The sequence below is a fragment of the Somniosus microcephalus genome, chromosome 4, assembly GCF_052327205.1.
Source record: "Somniosus microcephalus isolate GS21.2 chromosome 4, FLI_Smic_1.0, whole genome shotgun sequence".
In the NCBI taxonomy this organism is placed as follows: domain Eukaryota; kingdom Metazoa; phylum Chordata; class Chondrichthyes; order Squaliformes; family Somniosidae; genus Somniosus; species Somniosus microcephalus.
This window is the reverse complement of record NC_140990.1, coordinates 249,281,397-249,303,812: the sequence shown is the minus strand read 5'-3', so window position 1 is coordinate 249,303,812 and position 22,416 is coordinate 249,281,397. Positions and strand designations below refer to the sequence as shown.

At 47.7% G+C, this 22,416-nt stretch overlaps 1 protein-coding gene across 1 annotated transcript in view; it reads right to left on the bottom strand.

Moving 5' to 3' along the window:
- The window catches only part of LOC147120358 (dynein axonemal heavy chain 11-like), a 173,802-nt gene that overhangs the window by 67,989 nt on the left and 83,397 nt on the right, over window positions 1-22,416 (bottom strand). Inside the window, exon 15 of the mRNA XM_085984222.1 lies at window positions 10,052-10,174. Coding sequence (XP_085840348.1) covers window positions 10,052-10,174 — 123 coding nt within the window. The remainder of the gene's footprint in view (window positions 1-10,051; window positions 10,175-22,416) is intronic.

The following is a 22,416-nucleotide window of genomic DNA, read 5'->3' as shown; positions in this document are numbered from 1 at the left end:
AAATTAATTAACTTTTTTAAAAAAGAATGTGTGTTTTAAAAGCAACTTTTTTTTTTTGCTGGAAATCTAGATTTGAAAAGAAACACGCAAAGTGGGAAAAAGAAATGAAGAGTTTGGAATCAAGATGGCGGCCACTCACCTCAACTCAGAAGCATTAGGCCCGCCCACACACGCACCGATTGGTCAACCGTCAGGTCACTGAACTGTAGGATTGGTCAATCGTCACGTCACTCGACTCTAGGATGGCCCGCCCGCACACGCTATGAACCCGCCCCCGTGACGCAGCGATTGGTCGACCGTCGGGTCGCTCGACTGTACGATTGGTCAACCTTCACGTCAGTCGATGCTAATGAGCGGAATTTTGAACGTTTTTTGGACACCGTCGGCACAATTTTTGTCCGACCAAAAAGTAAATACGCCTATGAGAGTCCCCTAATGATAAGCTTTCTTTTGATATACCATATGTGTAGGTACGCGCTATAACTTTTGATTGTATAGCCGGACAGACAGAGAGACAGACTGTTTTATATATATAGATTAATTAACAGAGTAAGTGAAATAGGGATAATGCAGGATGACCTTTAACTGTTGCCGAATCCGGTCAATAAAGAAATGCCAGCAGTTCTCTCTGGTGTCCAATAATCCAAGACCTCGTAACTCCATCCTTATGGTAGCTATAATACCGTCCATTTCATCATCACTGAATAAATCTGGAATATCCCCTGGAACACAGGAGTGTATTTATGTGTTAAAAAATTTGAGTACAGGAAACTTTGTGATATCCGGCACCGATGGGACGGAGCTGTTGCCGTCCCATCAAAACTGCCGGACAAACCAGTGCTAATGTTAAAACATACGGAGCTTTTGAGCTCCATATCTAGCAACAAACCCTGTTGCTTCAGCTTCTAAACAGTCGGCCGTAGCTTGCAAGCGTCTCTGTAGCTAAGCAACAGCTTTAGCTAGACCTTGCAGAGCCTGACTGGTGAAAAAAAAGCAACGAAAAGAAAAAAAACTTACTGAACCGACTCCTGAATTTTGCCGGTGGATCGAGCATTCCGGACAGTTAACCTCCGGAGTTTCCTGTCCAACATTCTCTTTAGTTTTCTACGTAAATAATAGATGGAAGCTATAAAAAATCAAATATATGTAAACATAACCTAAGAAATAGGAGCAGGAGTAGGCCATTCAGCCCTTCGAGTCCGCTCTGCCATTCTGTAAGATCATGGTTGATCTTCTACCTCAACTCCAGCTCCCCGTTGATGTGCCTCAATAAGTTCCGAGGCTCGATGTTAGCGAAACAAAACAAGGCTTTTATTAACTTAGAAAGTAACACGTAAAAGAGAGAGATGTCTTCCTTCTGGAGGCTGAGGCCAGACTGAGCCAGCTTACAAAAGGGGCCAGGTATGGGCGGAGCCCTACACACAGCACATCCCAATATATAATACAATGAGGACTGGGGGAAGGGAAATGACACTGAAACCGACCAAAGTCACAGGCAGTGATGAATGGAATATATTCCATCACATTCACCCCTTCTATAGATTTAGTCTGTTCGGGGGTTTGATAGTCCTCTGCGACCGACGTGGTGCCGCGGGTGTCGGCTGGGTGTCCCCGGTAGCCTCCTGGGTCTCTGCCGGGGGTGCCGCCAGGGTTGTTGAAGGGGTAGATGGTGGGGGTGCCGTTGGTCGATGTTCTTCCGGGGGTGATGAAAGAGTAGTGGGTGGGTAAGGGTTGCTGTGATCGTTGAAAAGAGTAGTGGGTGGGTAAGAATTGCTGTGATCGTTGTCGCTGCTATTGCCGTGGTTGTTGTCGATGCCGGCTGGGGCGACGTCTTTTATGGACACGGTGTCCTCCCTTCCGTCGGCGTGCCAGACATATGCGTATTGGGGGTTGGCGTGGAGTAGGTGTACTGGCTCCACGAGAGGGTCCGTCTTGTGGCCCCTCACATGCCTTCGCACGAGTACCGGACCTGGGGTAGAGAGCCATGACGGCATGGATACACCTGAGGTGGATTTCCGGGGAAAGACAAACATACGTTCATGAGGCGTGGCATTAGTGGCCGTACACAATAGCGACCGTATCGAATGGAGCACATCCGAGAGGACTTCCTGCCAGCGGGAGATAGGGAGGCCCTTGGTCCTTAGAGCTAGAGTGACTGCTTTCCACACTGTCCCGTTCTCTCGCTCCACCTGGCCGTTACCCCGGGGGTTGTAGCTGGTGGTATGGCTCGTGGCGATCCCCTTGGACAGCATGTACTGGCGTAGCTCTTCACTCATGAAGGACGCCACCCTATCCGTATGGATGTAGCTCGGCATACCGAACAGGCAGAACAGGCTGTTGAGGCATTTAATGACCGTGGCGCTGGTCATGTCTGGGCAGGGGAAGGCGAATGGGAACCGGGAGTATTCGTCCACAATGTTCAGGAAGTAAACATTGCGGTCGACGGACGGGAGGGGGCCCTTGAAATCTAAGCTGAGCCGCTCCAAGGGCCGTGTAGCTTTGATTAAGTGGGCTCTATCTGGGCGGTAGAACCGAGGCTTGCACTCAGCGCAAGTGCGGCAGTTCCTGGTCAGAGACCGAACTTCCTCAATCGAGTAGGGTAAGTTACGGGACTTTATGAAGTGGAACAGCCGCGTGACCCCTGGGTGGCAGAGGTCGTTGTGGAGGGTCTGTAGCCGATCCCCGGTGGCGCTGGCACACATCCCTCGTGAGAGGGCGTCAGGGGATTCGTTAAGGGCTCCTGGCCGGTAAATGATGTCGTACTCGAAGGTGGAGAGCTCGATCCGCCACCTAAGAATCTTATCATTTTTAATCTTCCCCCTCTGTTTATTGTTGAACATAAACGCTACCGACCGCTGGTCGGTAAGTAGGGTGAAGCGTTTGCCGGCTAGGTAGTGGCGCCAGTGGCGCACTGCCTCCACGATGGCTTGGGCCTCCTTTTCCACGGAGGAGTGTCTGATCTCGGGGCCTTGGAGGATCCTCGAGAAGAAAGCTACGGGCCGCCCCGCCTGGTTGAGGGTGGCCGCCAAGGCGAAGTGAGACACATCACTTTCCACTTGAAATGGAGTGTTCTCGTCCACTGCTGTAGCGTGGCCCGCTCAATATCCTGCTTAATGCTTTTGAAGGCGGCGTGGGCCTCAGCAGAGAGCGGAAAAGAGGATGCTTTCAAGAGGGGGCGGGCTTTGTCGGAGTAGTTGGGGACCCATTGGGAATAATAAGAAAATAACCCCAGGCACCTTTTCAGGGCTGTGGGAGTGTTGGGCAGGGGCAGCTCCCGTAGGGGGCGCAATCGGTCGGGGTCTGGTCCGATTTCCCCATTCTCCACCACGCTGCCTAGTATGCAGAGGCGCGTGGTGTTGAAAACGCACTTGTCCTCGTTGTAGGTGAGGTTGAGTTTTTGTGCGGTTTCCAGGAACCTCTCGAGGTTCGAGTCGTGATCCTGCTGATTGTGGCCGCAGATGGTGACGTTGTCGAGGTAGGGGAAGGTTGCCTGCAAGTGGTGGTCATCGACCATGCGGTCCATCTCCCTCTGAAAGACCGAGACCCCATTCGTCACCCCAAAGGGGACTCTGAGGAATTGGTAGAGGCGTCCGTTCGCCTCGAAGGCGGTGTACGGGCGGTCCTCTGGTCTGATAGGGAGCTGGTGGTACGCTGACTTGAGGTCGATGGTGGAGAACACCCGGTATTGGGTGATTTGGTTCACCATTTCTGATATGCGGGGTAGCGGGTAGGCGTCTAGTTGGGTGTACCTGTTGATCGTTTGACTATAGTCGATCACCATCCGTTTCTTCTCGCTACCCCTTACCACTACCACTTGGGCGCGCCACGGGCTGTTGCTGCGTTCAATAATGCGCTCTTTCAGGAGCCTGTCTACCTCGGTCGCGATAAACCGCCTGTCCTTCCAGCTGTACCTCCTGCTTTTGGTCGCTATTGGCCGGCAGTTAGGGGTAAGGTTCGCGAATAGCGAAGGTGGCTTTACCTTCAGGGTAGCCAGACCGCACACTGTGAGGGGCGGTTGGGACCCACCGTACTTGAGCGTGATGCTTTGGTGGTTGCACTGGAAATCCAGGCCCAAGATCACGCTCGCACATAGGTTCTTCATGATTAACACTTTAAAATTATCGTATACAGTTCCGTTAACGCCCAATTGTACCGTGCAGTAACCCAGAATGGTCGATGTCTGGGTTTTATCAGCCATAGAGATGGTACCCTGAGTAGGGACCACCTTTAGGGAGAGTTGCTGTGCCAGTTCAGGGTGGATAAAACTCTCCGTGCTTCCACTGTCAATTAAGCATTTAACCCGGCACCCGTTTACCTCGATGTCCACCATTGATTTGGATAGCAGGTGCGGCCTGGTCTGGTCCACTGTGACCGATGCCACTGTAGGGCCCTGATCGATACAAGATGGCGTCCACGCTGTCTGCTCATAAGATGGAGGACCCCACGAGGTCGGGCAAGATGGCGTCCAAGATGGCCGCTCCCACGGCGCACACCCGGCGGTTGCGGGTTTTCCGGCAGTTGGTTTTCCGGCGGGGTTCCCTCTGCACACCTTCCCGAAGTGCCCCTTCTTACCGCACTTAAAGCAGGTGGTGCCTTTCGCCGGGCACAGGTTTCTGGTGTGCTTTGGCTGCCCGCAGAAGTAGCAGTTGGGTCCCTGACACGTCGCGGCTGTCGTAGGGCTTCTGGGGGGAGAGCTGGGCCCCGCTGGTGTCGGGCTGCCGGGCGGGGAAGATGCCTTCCAAGATGGCGGTGCCCTCGGTGCGCACGTGGCGGCGTGGGCTGAAGAGTAGGCGTCCGAGTTTCTCTGGGCCACATCCAGGGACCGCGCGGTGTCCGCAGCCTGTTTCAGGTCCAACCCCGTTTTTTCCAGCAGTCTTTGCCGGATGTAAGTGGAGCTGAGGCCTGTGATAAAGGCATCGCGAACAAGCTTGTCGGTGTACACTGCAGCTTTTACATCTCGGCACTTACAGTCTTTGCCAAGCATTTTCAGGTTGCTTAGGAACTCCTCCACCGATTCCCCAGGTCGCTGTGCGCGAGTAGCGAGTAGATGCCTAGCATACACCTCATTCGTAGGCTGCTGGTAATGCACCTTTAAGATGTCGCAGGCGGCCAGGTACGTATCGGCGTCTTGGATGAGGGGGTAAACCCGGTGGCTTACCCAATTCCGCAGAATTCCGAGTCTCATCCTCGCAGCGTCCGTAGCGTCTTTGACGGCTGCGGAATTGTCCAGGAAGAATTCCATGCACTCAAACCAGTGTCCGAAGCGTGCTGATGCGTCCGGAGCATGTTGATCCAAATCCAAACGTTCGGGTTTCAGGAGTTGGTCCATAGTGTTGAAAAATAAGTTAATAAAATTGATGTGCCTCAATAAGTTCCGAGACTCGATGTTAGCGAAACAAAACAAGGCTTTTATTAACTTAGAAAGTAACACGTAAAAGAGAGAGATGTCTTCCTTCTGGAGGCTGAGGCCAGACTGAGCCAGCTTACAAAAGGGGCCAGGTATGGGCAGAGCCCTACACACAGCACATTCCAGCACATTCCAATACATAATACAATGAGGACTGGGGGAAGGGAAATGACACTGAAACCGACCACAGTCACAGGCAGTGATGAATGGAATATATTTCATCACACCCATATCCCTCGATTTCCTTAATATCCAAAAATTTATTGATCTCCGGCTTGAATATACTTAACTGAGCCTCCACAGCCCTCTGGGGTAGAGAATTCCAAAGGTTCACCACCCTCTGAGTGAAGAAATTTCTCCTCATCTCAGTCCTAAATGCCCGACCACTTATTCTGAGACTGTGACCCTGGTTCTAGACTCCCCAGCCAGGGGAAACATCCTCCCAGTATCTACTCTGTCAAGCCCTGTAAGAATTTTGTGTGTTTCAATTCTAGGGAACATTGGCCTAGTCTACTCAATCTCTCCTCACAGGACAATCCCCCCTCATAGGACAATCCCCCCATCCCAGTATGATGAACCTCTAAGACAAGTATATCCTTCCCTAGGTAAGGAGACCAAAACTGTACAGAGTACTCCAGGTGTGGTATCGCCAAGGCTTTATATAATTGCAGTAAGACATCTTTACTCTTGTACTCCAATCCTTTTGTAATAAAGGCCAACATACCATTTGCTTTCCTAATTGCTTGCTGTACCTGCATGTTAACTTTCAGTGATTCGTGCCCTCAGAATCACAACATTTCCCAATCTCTCACCATTTAAAAAATATTCTGCTTTTCTATTTTTCCTACCAAAGTGGATAACTTCACACTTCTCCATATTATATTCCATCTGCCATGTTCTTGCCCACTCACTTAACCTGTCTATATTCCTTTGCCGCCTCTTCACAACTTACTTTCCCACCTAGCTTTATATCAGCAGCAAACTTGGATACATTACACTCAGTCCCCTCATCTAAGTCATTAATATAGATGAGGACCAAGCACTGATCCTTGCAGTACCTCACTAGTTACAGTCTGCCAACCCGAAAATGACCTATTTATTCCTACTCTCTGTTTTCTCTCCATTAGCCAACCCTCTATCCATGCTAACATATTACCCCCAATCCCATGAGCCCTAATTTTGTGTAATAAACTCTTGTGTGGCACCATATCGGATGCTTTTTGAAAATCCAAATACATCCATTTGTTCCTCATCTACCCTGCTAGTTACAACCTCAAAAAACTCTTAACAGATTTGTGAAACACGATTTCCCTTTCATAAATCCATGTTGAATCTGCCCAATCATATTATGATTTTCTAAGTGCCCTGTTACCACATCCCTAATAATAGATTCTAGCATTTTCCCTACTATTGATGTTAGGCTAACTGGCCTATAGTTCCCCGTTTTCACTCTCCCTCCTATCTTAAATAGCGGGGTTACATTCGCTACCTTCCAATCCGCGGGGACCGTTCTAGAATCTAGGGAATTCTGGAAGATCAAAACCAATGCATCCACCATCTCTGTAGCCACCTTTTTTTCAGGTCTAGGGGATTTGTCGGCTTTTAGTCCTTTTAATTTCTCCAGTACTATTTCTTTACGAATACTAATTTCTTTAAGTTCCTCATTCTCTTTAGACCCTTGGTTCCCAACTATTTCCGGAATGTTTTTGTGTCTTCTTCCTTTAAGGCAGATACAAAGGCCGGAATTTTCTGGGGTCCATGCAGACACGATCGGAGGCGCGTCGTGTGGGAAATTTGTAAAAAGTTGGAGTGGGTCGGGAACCCCCATCATCCCGCCCCCATGCACCTTTCCCTCAGGCGCGTTTGCCGGTGTGGCAGCTACCTGACCGGCAGAGGCGGACAACCTAATTAAAATCATTATAAGCTTGCTGTCAGACACTTGAGAGCCTTTTCCTTCCTACATTTCAAATTTCCCTGCATGGCCACAGGATTCACGCAGCTCGGGAACCATATCTGTTAACTGGAGGCGGGAGTTGAGTGGCCATTGCTCCAGTTGATTATTTAACAGCATCAAATTTAATATAAAAGCTCCGACCTCATAGCTGATCACTTTCCTCAGGCAGAAGCTGTTGCTGACTACATTGTCAGCACAGATATAACTTTCTGCAGGCTGCAAGTGTTTCCAGTAAAGTCTCCATCCAGTGTCACCTCATTGGAAGAACCTCCCTCACCAATGACAGGTTCCTTCTGTCAACTTTACTTGACCTGCCATCTATTCCATCAGCACGGGTGCCGTTTATACTGTCTCACCTTGGTTCTCAGAATCGGACCATGATGAGCCCCAACACCAGCAGCACCAACAACACCGCCAACCTTCTCCACAACCACCTGATGCTGCACAGGACAGAGGGCATCAGCACCCAAGCACATTGCTGCCTGGGATGGACTCATCGGGCTGGATTTTGCCAGCCCTGGGGAGGCGGGACTGCCAGGAAAATGGCAGAATTTGGGGGCGGGTGCCCAACTGGCCTCCATGCCATCTTGCCAGGAGGCAGGTAGCCGTCCTGCGCCGGGTCCCATCTCCTTGGAGGCGGGAAGGGATTACAGCCACTTAACTGCCTGTTAACAGGTAGTTAACAGGCAGAAAATAGGATTATCCCCATTTTGCCCACACAAGTGCAGGCATCCCGAAGGCTCCGAAACCCGCCAGGGTCACCGAGGTGAGTAGTGGGTCTGCGGGGTCCAAAAGTGTGCTGTGGAGGTGAGTGATGGGTGCAAGTGTGGAGAGGTGAGTATCTGAGGTAAGTGCAAAGTGTTAGAAAAAGTGTACTTGCCTTTGTTTTTTCCTGCAGGCTTCAATCGGTGGGTATGCGGAGAGTCTCGCACCTCCGCGGTAGAGATGACAGATGGCCGTTGCATTCTCCAATGCAACAACCATCTAATTTCTACAAAAGAGGTTTGATGAGGTCTTGAATTAAAGAACTCATCAAACTACAGAGGATGTCAGTGTTTGACAGCTTCACGGAGCTGTCAAACGATGGCAATTCATCTGTCAAAAATTTTTGATAGATGAAACGTCATACGTTGACGTTCTCTGTAACCGGCTTCCCCTTAATTGGTCTGCTGAGCCTGCTGGGCGGGCTTAACAAGGTCAATCAAGGGAAAATAGCGTGGGTTGGCCAGAAGTTGATGAAGACGGGACTGAAACCCAACAAGTGGGAGTCCCGCCTCCAAAAGCTCCCCATTGGCAAAATCCAGCCCATCATGTCAAGATTTACTTAACTTTACGCTGTACACCCACATGCTGTGCCAGGTTGGCACCACCCCACAGCAACACCATAAAGGATCCCTACAAAAACCAAACCATTCCTTTCACACTGACAACCATTGCTGGAGGTTCAGTTATGCCTCACCAGTCACTGCAACTCATTAAGCCACTTCCAAAGATGCACACAAATGTGTCCAAGACAGCAAAGTGGTGAAAATAAAGATTTTAATGGTTGACAATACATTAACAGAATATTGCCATTAACATTGACCAAAACACCTAAGTGGCTACCCTTGTGAATCTACTTGTGTGTCATCTTTCTCTTCCATGTGGTTCTACAAGGTGCTACCCCTGTGGCTTCAGCAGAGGTAGAGGCAGCCTGCACACTTCCCTGCTGTGGCTGCTTATACACTCTTGGCAGACGTCCTCTGGGTTTTGGAACCTCTGATGGCCCCGCCAAAGTCTGCTCCTCCTGGGACTGTGCAGGGCCAGACTTGGCCATCACGATCCGAGGAGCCATTTGGGGCTCTGACTGAAATGTAAGCGCTTTAAGAGGAGCCCACACTTCCCTCTCCCCTCTCACTGTCATCCCTCTTGTGGACCACCCGCATTTCCCTGTTAGCAAGGAGCTAGAGAGCACCTTGCTGCACATCAGTGGGGCCATGAGGACCAACGTCTACGCTGACATCCCTCCTAGACAGGAGGTCTATGAGCCTCTGCCATCTATTCTCCATAGAGACCATGTGCTCCTGTGAGTGGCGCATTAGCTGCTCCATGCAGGTGGCCAACCTATTCATAGAAGAGCCTACAATCGCCATTGCCTGCGACACGGTGGTGCTCATGTTGGAGATGGACTCCTCTATTCTCTGAACATTTGCAGACATTGCGCTCGCAAATCCTGTCCGAGGCTTGGATGGCTCCCAAGACTCAGCGTCTGCATGCAGCTGAGCAGAGTTGGGAGCATCCTGCGCCTCCGGAGAGGAGTCTCCATCATCTGCTCTTGCTCACTTGTGACGGACCCGGTGACAACACTATATCTCACGTGGGACCCACCGAGGTGTGCGTCTCTCCGCTGGTGCTGGGTGTGCTCATGTCTGGTGACACTGCGCCCTCAGAGGCTGGAGGCTCCTCTGAGATGTCTTGCTCTTCCTTCTGGACAGTGGGGGGGGGGGCTCTTGATGGACCTGTGGGAGAGTAAAGAGATGAGTTAGATATGCCATATGAAGAATGGGTGCACTTACCATTATGCACATGATGACCATTCAGTGGCTGATGACATCAGTCCCCATATGAGTGACTGCTGTATGCCATGTAGATGTATGATATTTAATTCTGTTACCAGGTTACTGAGATGTCTCCCTTTCTCTGTCTCCCACCTCCAGCTGCTTGGCCACTCCCGAGACTTCCAACGCAGCTTCCTCTGCTGTTGTGAGGGTCGCAAATGCTGGAGGCCCACCTCCAGTTCTCTCCCTCTCCCTCTTATTGTGCACTCTGTTCTCCTGCAAGGAAAGAAGAGAATGTTGAGTGAGAGTGATGGAATCAGTTTAAGGAATGGGTGGGATACATCTTTAGAGGGAGACTATGATGGATTGGGGTGGCAATGCCAAGTGGGTTCCTTGTGTGTTGTTAGTTGGTATGACTGCATTAGGAGGAGCGTGAGGGGTGGCTAGTAAGATGGGGATGTGATAATGTAGATAGACAGAGAGGGATGGGTGGACGTGCAAGGTATGTTGGTGTAAGGATGTGCAGGAGTAGAGTTGGGAAGGCAGAGTGATGGGGATGTGATGAGAGGCACAGCAGGATGAAGTTGAGTTTGGTTTTGTACTCACCTTTCCTGATCTAATGAGATCATTGATACATTTGCGGCACTGCACCCAGGTCTTCCTGAACACATCTCTGCTGTTGACCTCCTTTGCAATTTGGAGCCTGTAAAGTCTGTGGGTTGTGCAGTAAATAAATACAGACTTTTGAAGTACAAACAAACAGGTCTTTACTATTCAGAGGTCAGGGCGAATCTGCCCTAGTTATCCTGTAACATCACTTATATACTGGTGTGGTCACTGTCGGTATTACCGTATACAGAAGCCAATCAAATAGTGCCACACCTAAATTAGTTCTCTTAAAGGTGAACGGTTACACTCAATCGTTCCCTTAAAGGTAGACGGGTACATACACTACAATCCTCCCTTTTTAGCTTATTACTTACAGGGTCCCCGTTAAACATACATATCTTCAACTTCACATAACAATTTACAGATATACTCTCGGTGGAGAACAAACAATTTACAGAGATAATTCCGGTGGAGTCAACGTCATATAAAACAGTTTACAGATATACTTTCGGTGGAAACAGTTCACAGGTTCAGTCTCTGCGGAAACAGTTCATAGATTCAGTCTCTGATCTTGACTCATTCCGAACAGCATCTCTTTGGTGTAGCCGGTTCACATGGCTAGCGTGACTCCTCCATAGCCTTTTTCTTAACGTAACAGCTTGACCTTCCGTCCTGTTGAACCAGCAGTGCGGACTTTTACAACCAACTGGCTGTCTTGATAATTTTCGGGTTTTCAACTAATTTAGCTCCTTTCATGGTGTCCCGCCTGAGATGATAGTATTTTAGACAGTTATTATCTCCTGCTTCTTCTTTTTCTTTTTTGCCTTTTTGAAACTCTCGGAGCTCCTTTCTCTGCGGCCATCTGTAGCGCCACCAACTCTCTATGTTCATTAGACCTTAAGTGCTTCATGCGGATTTCTGTACTTTGGGAGTTTTCATCACAAACTGGGCAGACCAGATCCTCGTAATATTCAGTGTCACTCAATAGGTCATGATAGTATTCGGGGTCGTCCTGAGTTAGGCCAGTGAGGGGCCCTTCTACTTCCTTCTTATCCAACTGGACGTTAGCCGACGGTGGTTCCTTCTCTGACCATCTTTCTTGAAAAGACTTCTTCAAGCATTCATATTCATCCCGCTCTTCCTGGGATGTCTGCCATTCCTTCACGCCTGGCCTCATTTGTGAGTTCAATACCTTCCCTTCCATCGGGGATTCCGTTATCAGGCTATTTAATCCTTCTACTGAAGTAGCTGTTTCCGCATTCTTCTGTTCCCCTTGATGTAATTCAGCATACTTTTGACATCCATGTGCAAGCTGTGTTGCCCCCTCAGCTCTCTCCGTGACTTTTGGAAGCTCCGAATTCTTTCCCTTTGAAACCTGAAACTCGTGTTCCCATTTTGGAGTCTTGTCCCTCAGCGTGTATAAGAGTTGGCTGGCCGTTAACTCTTCTACGGGGACACTGTGGATTAGCGCCTTCTCCATTTCATCCACCTTTCCCTCCAATGTTTTCACCTTCCTTTCCTCCGGTCCTTTGGTTTTAAGCGCTCGAAGAAATTGCGCCTTGGTGTTCTCTAACTCCTGATCAGGGGCCATTCCTACAGTCTCTGTGTTCCTTCCATTGGCCTTTCCTTCCACTGCCCGGATTCCTAGTTGAATATGTTCTTCAAGTTGTTGGACCTCTGCCATTGCCGCCTCATATTTGTCTTGGGTTTCCTTCAATAATTTAACGAGTTCTTGGACATCTTGAATTTCACGTTCTGCTATGTCTTCCACCTCTAATTTTCCATCTACGGATGGAATCTCTACCGATGAGTCTGTCTTGGCCTGGAGCTCGTCAAACATTTCCTGCAGCCTTTGTAATTCTCGCTCATGTTCAAACTTTAGTTGTTCATATGCTTTCACTAAAACTAGCTTTTCGGAGGTTGCCGAGTTAACCCCTTCCAGGATTGTAGTCTGGGCCCGTTCATACTGTTACTTCAACCTGTTACACTCTGCTTGCAACGAGTCGTAGAAATGAACTGGGATAAAATCCTGGCTTCCTGAAGATTCCTCTTCCTTTAGGTCGTTCTGTAAATAGTCTAGTTCCTGAACAGTTTCAGGGAGATGTGATCGGTACTTGGCCACGATGGCTCTATGGTCACTCTTTTCTCGAGCTAGCTGTCTCTGTTGCCTTTCCAGGTTCTCCCATTCAGTGTCCCAGAACTTTTCCATATTTTTCATCTCTTGTACGAGACGGTCACTCCACTGTTCTAATTGTTGTCGTACTTTGACATAAGTTTGAGTCCGAGCTCGGTGTTCTTCCGTCGTGGATGAATCCTTAGCTTGAACAGGCTCAGAATTCTCTGTCAACCTGGAGTTCTGCTCTGTAACTTTATTCTTCTTGGTGACATAAGTCTTTCTGCATGTCTTTGTTTCCTTCCCCATCGTCGGCAAGTCCCCTTTAGCCTTGTCATGCATATTTGAATTGGTCTTATCGTCATCCATCTCAGAATCTGAGCTGATAGCTTGCACCGAATCCTCCTTCATTATGGCTTTTAGGTAGTGCCATTCCATGTCTATTTTCTTAATCCACTCCCGTCCTAGAAGTGGTGGTCCTCCCTCAGGTAATACGTACAAATTCATTCTTGGGTGTTCTTTCCCTCTATCTCTCACCTTGACTCTTATTTTCCCCATGGGGTATACATTATGCCCCGTGTATGTCTGTAATACGAACTTGGTATTTCTCAAAGGTATGTGAGAGAACAGCCGGTGGTAGTCCCTTCGGTTGATGACTGATAGAGCTGATCCAGTGTCCAGCTCCATTCGTACTTGGACTCCAGCTATTTTTAGTACAACCCAAATCGTTTGTAGATCAGTTTCTTTCCCCACATTGTGGATCTTCAGACTACCCAGCTCCTGGTTGTTTGGGTCTGAGTCTGAATTCTGTTCGTCTGAACTCTTTTCAGCCACCTTGTGTACCTTGTTGTACTTTTCTTGTGGTGGCTTCCGTTGATTGTTGGTCTTTTTCCCGGACCTGCATACCTTCGCGATGTGACCCAGTTTGCCACATTTCCGACACTCTTGGTTCTTAAACCAGCAGTGATTCTGGTCGTGCGTGGTCTTCCCACAACGGTAGCATTTTGTTGTGCTCGAAGTAATTTGGTCCACCCCGAGTGCCGCCGCCTTTAGCTGCATTTCGGCCGTTCCTTTCGCTGCGGCTTCGTGTGATGCAGCTATGAGGACAGCCCTGTCCAGTGTGAGGTCGTTTTCTTCCAGTAGTCGCTTCTGCGTTCCTTCTTTGGACAATCGGCATACGAACTTGTCCCGCAGTGCCTCTGTCAGATTCCCTCCGAACTGGCAGTATTTCGCTAGCCTACGCAGTTCGACCAAGTATTCCGCATTGCTTTCGTCTTTCCTCTGCGTTCTTGCGTAGAATTTGAATCGCTCAGCCAGCATCAATGGTGTGGGGTTCAAGTGGTCCTTCAGCACAGCCACAATTTCTTCGAAGGTCTGATCCGCTGGTTTAGCTGGTGCTATTAGATGCTTCAAAAGCCCATATGTTTTTGCCCCCATCGAGTTTAGCAATGTTATCGCCTTGTCGTCTTCCTCTATTTTGTTGGCTTCGCAATAGATCTCTATGCGTTCCACGTACGTGGCCCAGTCTTCTATTTCAGAATTAAAATCGTTAATATTCCCTCGCTTAGGCATCTTTCTTTCTTTGAAGCAGCACAGTATTTCTTTAAGTATTATTTATTATCTTTTTTTTTCTAAAATGGCGGTTTTCCTGCGAAAATGGCGGTTTCCCGCTCTTCCCTTCTCTCTCTCTGCCCACTTCAATGGCAGTTAAGATGGCGGTTCTTTTCCCGCGAAAATGGCGGTTTCCCGCTCTTCCTTTCTCTCCCCGCCCACTTCAATGGCGGTTTCCCGCCTCTGTCGTCTTCTCCGCCTAATGGCGGCTTTCCGCGTTTCTCCCTGGTGTAAGGGGTACGCTTTCCCCACAGCGGACAGGTTCAGCCGCTGGGCTGGCTCTCGCACAGCTCCCCTTACTCGGCTCTGTCTTTTCCTCCCGCCCGCACGGCTCTACCGGCGCTGGGTACACCCCGTTAATGGAGGACAGTTCAGCCGCTGGACTGGCTCTCGCGCAGTCTCTCTCTCCCCGTGCTCGGCTCTGTCTCTCCCTCTCCCGCACGTTCGGTTCTACCGGCTCTGGGTACTCTGTAGGTGGAGAACAGTTCAGCCGCTGGACTGGCTCTCGCGCAGTCTCTCTCCCCGTTCTCGGCTCCTGTTCGCTCTCCCACTCCCGCACGTTCGGTTTTGCCGGCTCTGAGTACCCCGTTGGTGGAGAACAGCTCAGCCGCTGGACTGGCTCCTCGCAGTCTCTCACTCCGCACCCGGCTCTCACCCGCACGGTTCCCGTTCGCCTCCCCAGCCCTCTCGCAGACCGGTGTTTCCCTCCCCGGCTGCGGCTGGGTTTCTCCTCCCGCGCCTACTCGCAGGTTCAGCGCTTCGTGGCTGCGGTCGCTGCCCGGATTTTTCCCGCCGATCGCGGTCCGGCTGTCACCTGACGCCGTTGGACCCGACTTTTGGCCGGTACAGCTCCCCCTCGACCGAGGTCGAGTGCTCTGCCCTTCTCCTCCGGATACTTCTACCCCTTCCCCTACTCACAGTCTCTTCGGCCGCCTTGTTTCTTGCTGGTCGGCTCACTCCACACCGTGGTAGCAGGGTAATCAGTGCCTGTTGCTGATGAAGCTTTTGTTGCTAGTCTTCCAGCTTCTGTAAAGTACCACACTTTCTGTTGTTGTAGCCTCGTGTTTTCTTTTGGTAGCACGACGAGGGCGGTTGCCTCTCTTCGACGCTCTTTGTTACTTTGCTATTCTTGCCGCAGGGTACGATCGGACTCGTCGCCACTGTAAAGTCTGTGGGTTGTGCAGTAAATAAATACACAGACTTTTGAAGTACAAACAAACAGGTCTTTACTATTCAGAGGTCAGGGCGAATCTGCCCTAGTTATCCTGTAACATCACTTATATACTGGTGTGGTCACTGTCGGTATTACCGTATACAGAAGCCAATCAAATAGTGCCACACCTAAAGTAGTTCTCTTGAAGGTGAACGGTTACACTCAATCGTTCCCTTAAAGGTAGACGGGTACATACACTACAGAGCCAGGCTCTTTTTGTCTCCTGGGGAGGTCGCTTCTGCCCACTGGAAGGGAAGAGGACCTCCGTGTGTGCTCTGACTCACTCCACAAGGATATGGAGGGAGTCATCGGAGAACCTCTGCCTCTGTGCAGCCATCTCTCCAACTGTTTGGAGCAATGAAAGCCTCCAGTGTGCTGCCTGCACACATCTAGATGAACCTTCAAATGCAATGTGGCCATGGCTCCTTTAAATATACCAGCTGAAAACATGTCATGGATGATGTCATTAGACTCGCACCATTTAATTGGGTTGGGTAATGCGCAGGGCGGCCTTAATAGGTCCCATTATCGGAAAGTTGTTTTCTGCACTGGGATGGAAGCAGCAATGGGGTTCCGGCCCGCCACGCCGACCGCCCACACCCGACCAGGTACAGAAAATTCTGCCCAAAGTATTTGTTTGATGTCTCTGCCATTTCGTTATTCCCCATTATAATTTCTCCTGTCTCTGCCTGTAAGGGACCCATGTTTACTTTTTACATACCTATAGAAGCTTTTAGAATCTGTTTTTATAGCTCTTGCTAATTTACTCTCATATTCTAGATCATTTTCTTGGTCCTCCTTTGCTGAATTCTAAATCCTCCCAATCCTTAGGCTTGCTACTCTTTTTGGCAACATTATAAGCCTCTTCCTTTAATCTAATACTATCTTTAACTTCTCTGGTTAGCCCCGGTTGGACCATTTTTCCCCGTGGAGTTTTTATTCCTTAAGGGAATGTATATTCGTTGCAAACTATGAATTACTTCTGTAAATGCTTGCCATTGTTTATCTATCATCATATCTTTTAATCTATTTTCCCAACCTACCTTAGCCAACTTGCCTCTCATACCTACTTAGTTTGCTTTGTTCAGATTTAAGACCCTAGTTTCGGACTTAACTAACCCTTAAACTCAACATAAAATTCTATCATATTATGATCACTGCTCCCCAGAGGTTGTTACAAGGTTATTAATTAACCCTGTCTCATTGCACAATACTAGATCGAACATAACCTGTTCCCTAGTTGGTTCCTCGATATATTGATCTAGAAAACTGTCTTGAATGCATTCCATGAACTCGTCCTCTGCACTAGTATTGCAAATTTGGTTTGCCCAGTCTATATGAAAATTAAAGTCCTTCATGATTACTCTCTTACCCTTGTTACATGTACCTCTAATTTCCTGCTTTATACTGTGCCCCACACTACAACTACTGTTAGGGGGCCTATAAACTACACCCATCAGTGTTTTCTGCCCCTTGTTGTTTCTTAGCTGTATCCAAAGTGATTCTACATCTTGTTTTTCTGAGTTAAGATCCTTTCTCTCTACAGTCTTTATCCCATCCTTTATCAGGGCTATCCCTCCTTTACCATTCTGCCTATCTCTTCTAAAAGTCAAGTATCCTAGAATATTTAGTTTCCAACCTTGGTCACTCTGCAACCACATCTACGTAATGGTTATTAGATCAAACCCATTTATTTCTATCTGTGCTATTAATTAATCTATTTTGTTGTAAATGCTTTGTGCATTCAGATATAGTGCCTTTAGCTTTAACTTGTTTCTATTTTTCCCTGATGTCACCTTAGTCACTGATGTCCTAATACCTTTGTTAAGCTCTTTGTCACAGTATTACTTCAAAGAATATGTTTTGACTGCGGCATCATAAAATACTATTACTAAATTTACGCTGAAAAATCTTGTGTAGAAGAGTTAACATGGTTGCATTTAGGCACCCACAAGTCTGGGAGAGAGTATTTGTGGTGGTGAATAAAACCACAGGTTAGTTAACTTGAAGATGAGTTGACAGAATTGAAATTTACTTTGCAGGAGTTAAGTCTGGAATAGTTTAATATGTAATTTCTAAAGTAATACAGATGCTACTAATTTTGTTACTACGTTCATGAATTGAGGCTAATAATCTTACAATTAGGGCCAGGTCAATGCTGTGAAGAGTGACAAGTTAAACTATGATCTGTTGAACAATTTCTACTGAGTACAACACCTATTTACCACAGCAAATGTTGCACATAAGATTGCATTGCTTAGCATTGTAGGATACAACTTTATGGAAGTCAGTCACTACATAAGAAGTTCCAAAGAATTGAAATAAAACACAACATAAGTACAGAACAAGAAAAGATTATTTGGCTCATTCTCATTTGACCCAATCCCTCCACAAACTGTACACAATCTACCCAATCATGGACACTAACCAAACTTTAAATTTTATGGAGGCAGTTGACAAATTATTGGACCTCCAGTAAAAGCAGTTAATATGGTGTCAATTGATACCCTGAAAAACAGGTGGATAAAAACATGGTTACGAATGGGATTGAAGGTTATTGCGATAAGTATAGAGAAAGATGATAAAATTCTTTAGGGAACACGGTGGTTCCTGTGTTGTTGGCACCATGCAAATGTCGCCTCTGAATAGCAACCAGCTGTGGTTGAATAATGGAAGCATAAGATTAGAATGTTCTGGAGATTTGTTTAGTTACCTTTGGGCAGAGCCAAATTAAGAATTCTTGAGGCTCTGGGCACCAAGAATATTTGGGGCCCCTCCACAACCTCACACAGTACTTTGCATCCTGAATGTTAAGGGAGAATGTTACCCAGGCTTGAGGTAAGAGTCTCAGAGACACTAACCTTATGTATTTAGAATTGGTGTTTTTATACTCTACCGTAGAATTTAACCTGAATACATTACCAGTTTAACCAGCTAGCACATTTACATTAATATATTTAATTTAAAGTGAGTTAACAGAAAATAGTATCATACAAAACATCAAGTAAGTTCATCCACAACAACTTGTATTTATATAGCGCCTTTAATGTAGTAAAACGTCCCAAGGCGCTGCACAGGAGTATTTTAAGACAAAAAATTTGACACTGATCCACATAAGGATAAATTAGGGCAGGTGACCAAAAGCTTGATCAAAGAGGTAGGTTTTAAGGAGCATCTTAAAGGAGGAAAGAGAGGTAGCGAGTCTGACAGGTTTAGGCAGGGAATTCCAGAGCTTAGGGTCTAGGCAACAGAAGGCACGGCCACCAAAGGTTGAGCGATTATAATCAGGGATCCTCAAGAGGGCAGAATTAGAGGAACGCAGGTATCTCGCGGGGTTGTGGGGCTGAAGGAGATTACAGAGATAGGAAAGGGCGAGGCCATGGAGGGATTTTAAAACAAGGATGAGAATTTTGAAATCGAGGCGCTGCTTAACCGGGAGCCAATGTAGGTCAGCGAGCACGGGGTAATGGGCGAATGGGACTTGGTGCTAGTTAGGACACGGGCAGCCGAGTTTTGGATGACCTCAAGTTTACGTAGGGTGGAATGTGGGGGCCCAGCCAGGAGTGCGTTGGAATAGTCAAGTCTAGAGATAACAAAGGCATGGATGAGGGCTTCAACAGCAGATGAGCTGAGGCAAGGGCAGAGACGGGCGATGTTACAGAGGTGGAAGTAGGTGGTCTTTGTTATGCTGCGGATGTGTGATCGGAAGCTCATTTCAGGGTCAAATATGACACCAAGGTTGCGAACAGTGTGGTTCAGCCTCAGACAAATGTTAGGGAGCGGGATGGAGTCAGTAGCTAGGGAACACAGTTTGTGGCGGGCACCGAAAACAATAGCTTCGGTTTTCCCAATATTTAATTGGAGAAAATTTTTTCTCATCCAGAACTGTATGTCGGACGAACAGTTTGACAATTTAGACACTGTGGAGGGGTCGAGAGAAGAAGTAGTGAGGTAGAGCTGGGTGTCATCAGCGTATATGTGGAAATTGACGCTGTGTTTTCGGATGATGTCGCCAAGGGGCAACATGTAGATGAGAAATAGGAGGGGGCCAAGGATAGATCCTTGGGGGGCACCAGAAGTAATGATGCGGGAGTGGGAAGAGAAGCCATTGAAGGTGAATCTCTGGTTACGATTAGATAGGTAAGAATGGAACCAGGCAAGTGAAGTCCCACCTAGCTGGACAGCGGTGGAGAGGCGTTGGAGAAGGATGGAGTGGTGAACCATATAAAAGGCTGCAGACAAGTCAAGAAGGACGAGGAGGGATAGTTTACCTTTGTCACAGTCACAAAGGATGTCATTTGTGACTTTGATGAGAGCCGTTTCGGTACTGTGGCAAGGGCAGAAACCTGATTGGAGGGATTCAAACATGGAATTACGGGAAAGATGGGCATGGATTTGGGAGGTAACAACACTTTCAAGGACTTTGGAGAGGAAAGGGTGGTTGGAGATGGGGCGGTAGCTTGCAAGGATGGAGGGATCAAGGTTTGTTTTTTTTGAGAGGGGTGATGACGGCAGATTTGAAGGAGAGGGGGACAGTACCTGAGGAAAGAGAACCGCTAACAATATCAGCTAACATGGGAGCCAGAAAAGGAAGTTGTGTGGTCAGCAATTTGGTGGAAATAGAGTTGAGGGAGCAGGAGGTTGGTCTCATAGACAAGATGAGCGCAGAGAGGTCATGAGCGGAGATTGGAGAGAAACTGGAGAAAGATGCGAGTTCAGGGCTAGGGCAGGGGGGAACCTTAGAGGAAGTTTGGCCCAGTGGGCTAGGGGAAGGAAGGAAAGTGGCAGAGGCAGCCGAACGGATGGTCTCAACCTTAGAGACAAAGAAGTCCATGAGCTCCTCACATTTGTTATCGGGGGCAAGGGTGGAGGAGACAGGGGAGAGGGGCTTAAGAAGATGGTTAGCAGTAGAGAATAGGAGCCGGGGTTTATCTTCACAATTTTACAAGAGCGGTTACTTACCTGTAGAGCAACAAGGAAGGGAGGAGGACAAGGAAACAAATTATAAATCCAGGTCATTGCAGGCTGCACTGCAGTAGGTTTCATGAGACTGAGGGTGCGGGGGATTTGGCACAGAAGTTCAGAGAATCAGGAGGCATGTGAAAACCACTGGCGTGACATGTGAACTGTACCTCCGAGAAAGAAAGGAAAAGAAATGAAAGAAAATAAATGACATTTATATAGCCCCTTTTACAACCTCAGGACATCCCAAAGTGCTTTTGAAATGTAGTTATTATTGTTACATAGGGAAACGTGGCAGCCAATTTGCATACAGCAAGGTCCTACTTAAAGCAATGAGATAAATGACCATATGGTTTTTGTGGTCCTGTACAATAGAACTAGTGCATGTACTAATTGTGCATTAAAGATTAGTAATTTGCAATCTGGCATTAATTGAGCAGGTGTTGATTTCTGCCCAAGCTCCTAAATTTGCTCCTGGGAAATATTTAGACCTGTTTTTATCATTTATTTTGTTTGATAACTGCTTGTTAAGCAGCAATTAACATGGAAGGTGTGAACATTATCATCATTCCCATACTGCATTAATTTCTCTCCTTCAAAGCTGGCATTAAAACACGGGAGGGAACCGGAAGAATTTGAGTGGCAAATAAACCAGAAGATATTGGAGTGTTCTGTGAATTGTGCTGTTGCATCTATTCTGTCAGAGGAGGAATAACAACAAAATCATAGAATAATGATTTAAGAAGTTTGAGGTCATTGAAGGCAAAATTTCAGAGCCCAGTAATACTCTATGCAGTGCAAGTACTCTCAACATGCCACTTACCTGGACCTCAGCAAGGAACAGTGGGTAAGGAGGCTGGACCCAAACAAGGAGGCAATCTCATGAAACAGTGTCTGGACCAACTCTCAAATGATCAACTTATTCAATATATATCTGCCTGTTTCAAGGTACCAACAGGAGACATCAATTCGGGAGCCAGTTTTTGAGTGATGCTTCCTGTTGATATCTGGAAAGGATTACTACTCCCTTAACGTTCAGATGGCATGTGACCGCTGGCACAAAAAATGATCTAAGTTAACACTTATTTTGCAGGGATGCTACGTATACACATATCTTGAGAAAATCAAGTGTTCAAAAAGCAAGACAGGATGCAACATGACTTCCAGGAGACATGGGGTACCCTGCTGGAGAGCTACTGTAGTTAGCTAACTGGGTTAAACTGGTTCCTGAAACAGTAGCAGAGCAGTGCTGACTCATCTGAGTCACAAACAGTACAAACACAGGGGCCTGTGAGTGCAGCCAGCACAGAGTGAACAACTGGGAGTTTGGTAAGTGTGGGAGTTCGGTGAAGTGGAAGAAGGAGGTGCTTGCTTTTCCTAACTTCTCCCGCAGAGCAGTGGCAGCAGAGGACCTGAGCGGGAGCAGACTGAGGCCGGGAATAAAATCAGCAGCAGACCTGCATCAACAAGAGAAAACGGCAGTGTGTCGTCGCAGCTAAGAGAAGAAGGCAGATAAGTGATTGGTAGTGACTGTGGGCTAAGTTTTAAGTTAACATATAACATGTATAACTAAATTTTAAAAACTAAACTAATTAATTAAATAAATAAAATAATGGGAGAACAGGAGATGTGTTGCTGCTGCAATATGTGGGAGCTTGTGGACATTTTTGTCCAGGGTGACTACATCTGCGGTAAGTGTCTGCGGATCGAGGAACTTCGGCTCCGAGTTGAGGAGCTGGAGTCCAAGCTGTAGACATTGCGAGACATTAGAGAGGGAGAAAGTTACCTGGACCTTTTGCTCCAGGAGGCAGCCACACCCCTTAGATTAAATACTTTAGAATTGACACGTGGTCAGGGGCAGGAGGGTGTGACTGCGAGTGACGCAGGTACGGGGATCCAGGAGGTAGTATTGCAGGAGCCTCAGTCCCTGCACTTGTCCAATAGATTCGGGGTTCTTGCAACCCTTATGGACAAGTGCAGGGACGATGAGCAAACTGACAACGGCACCGT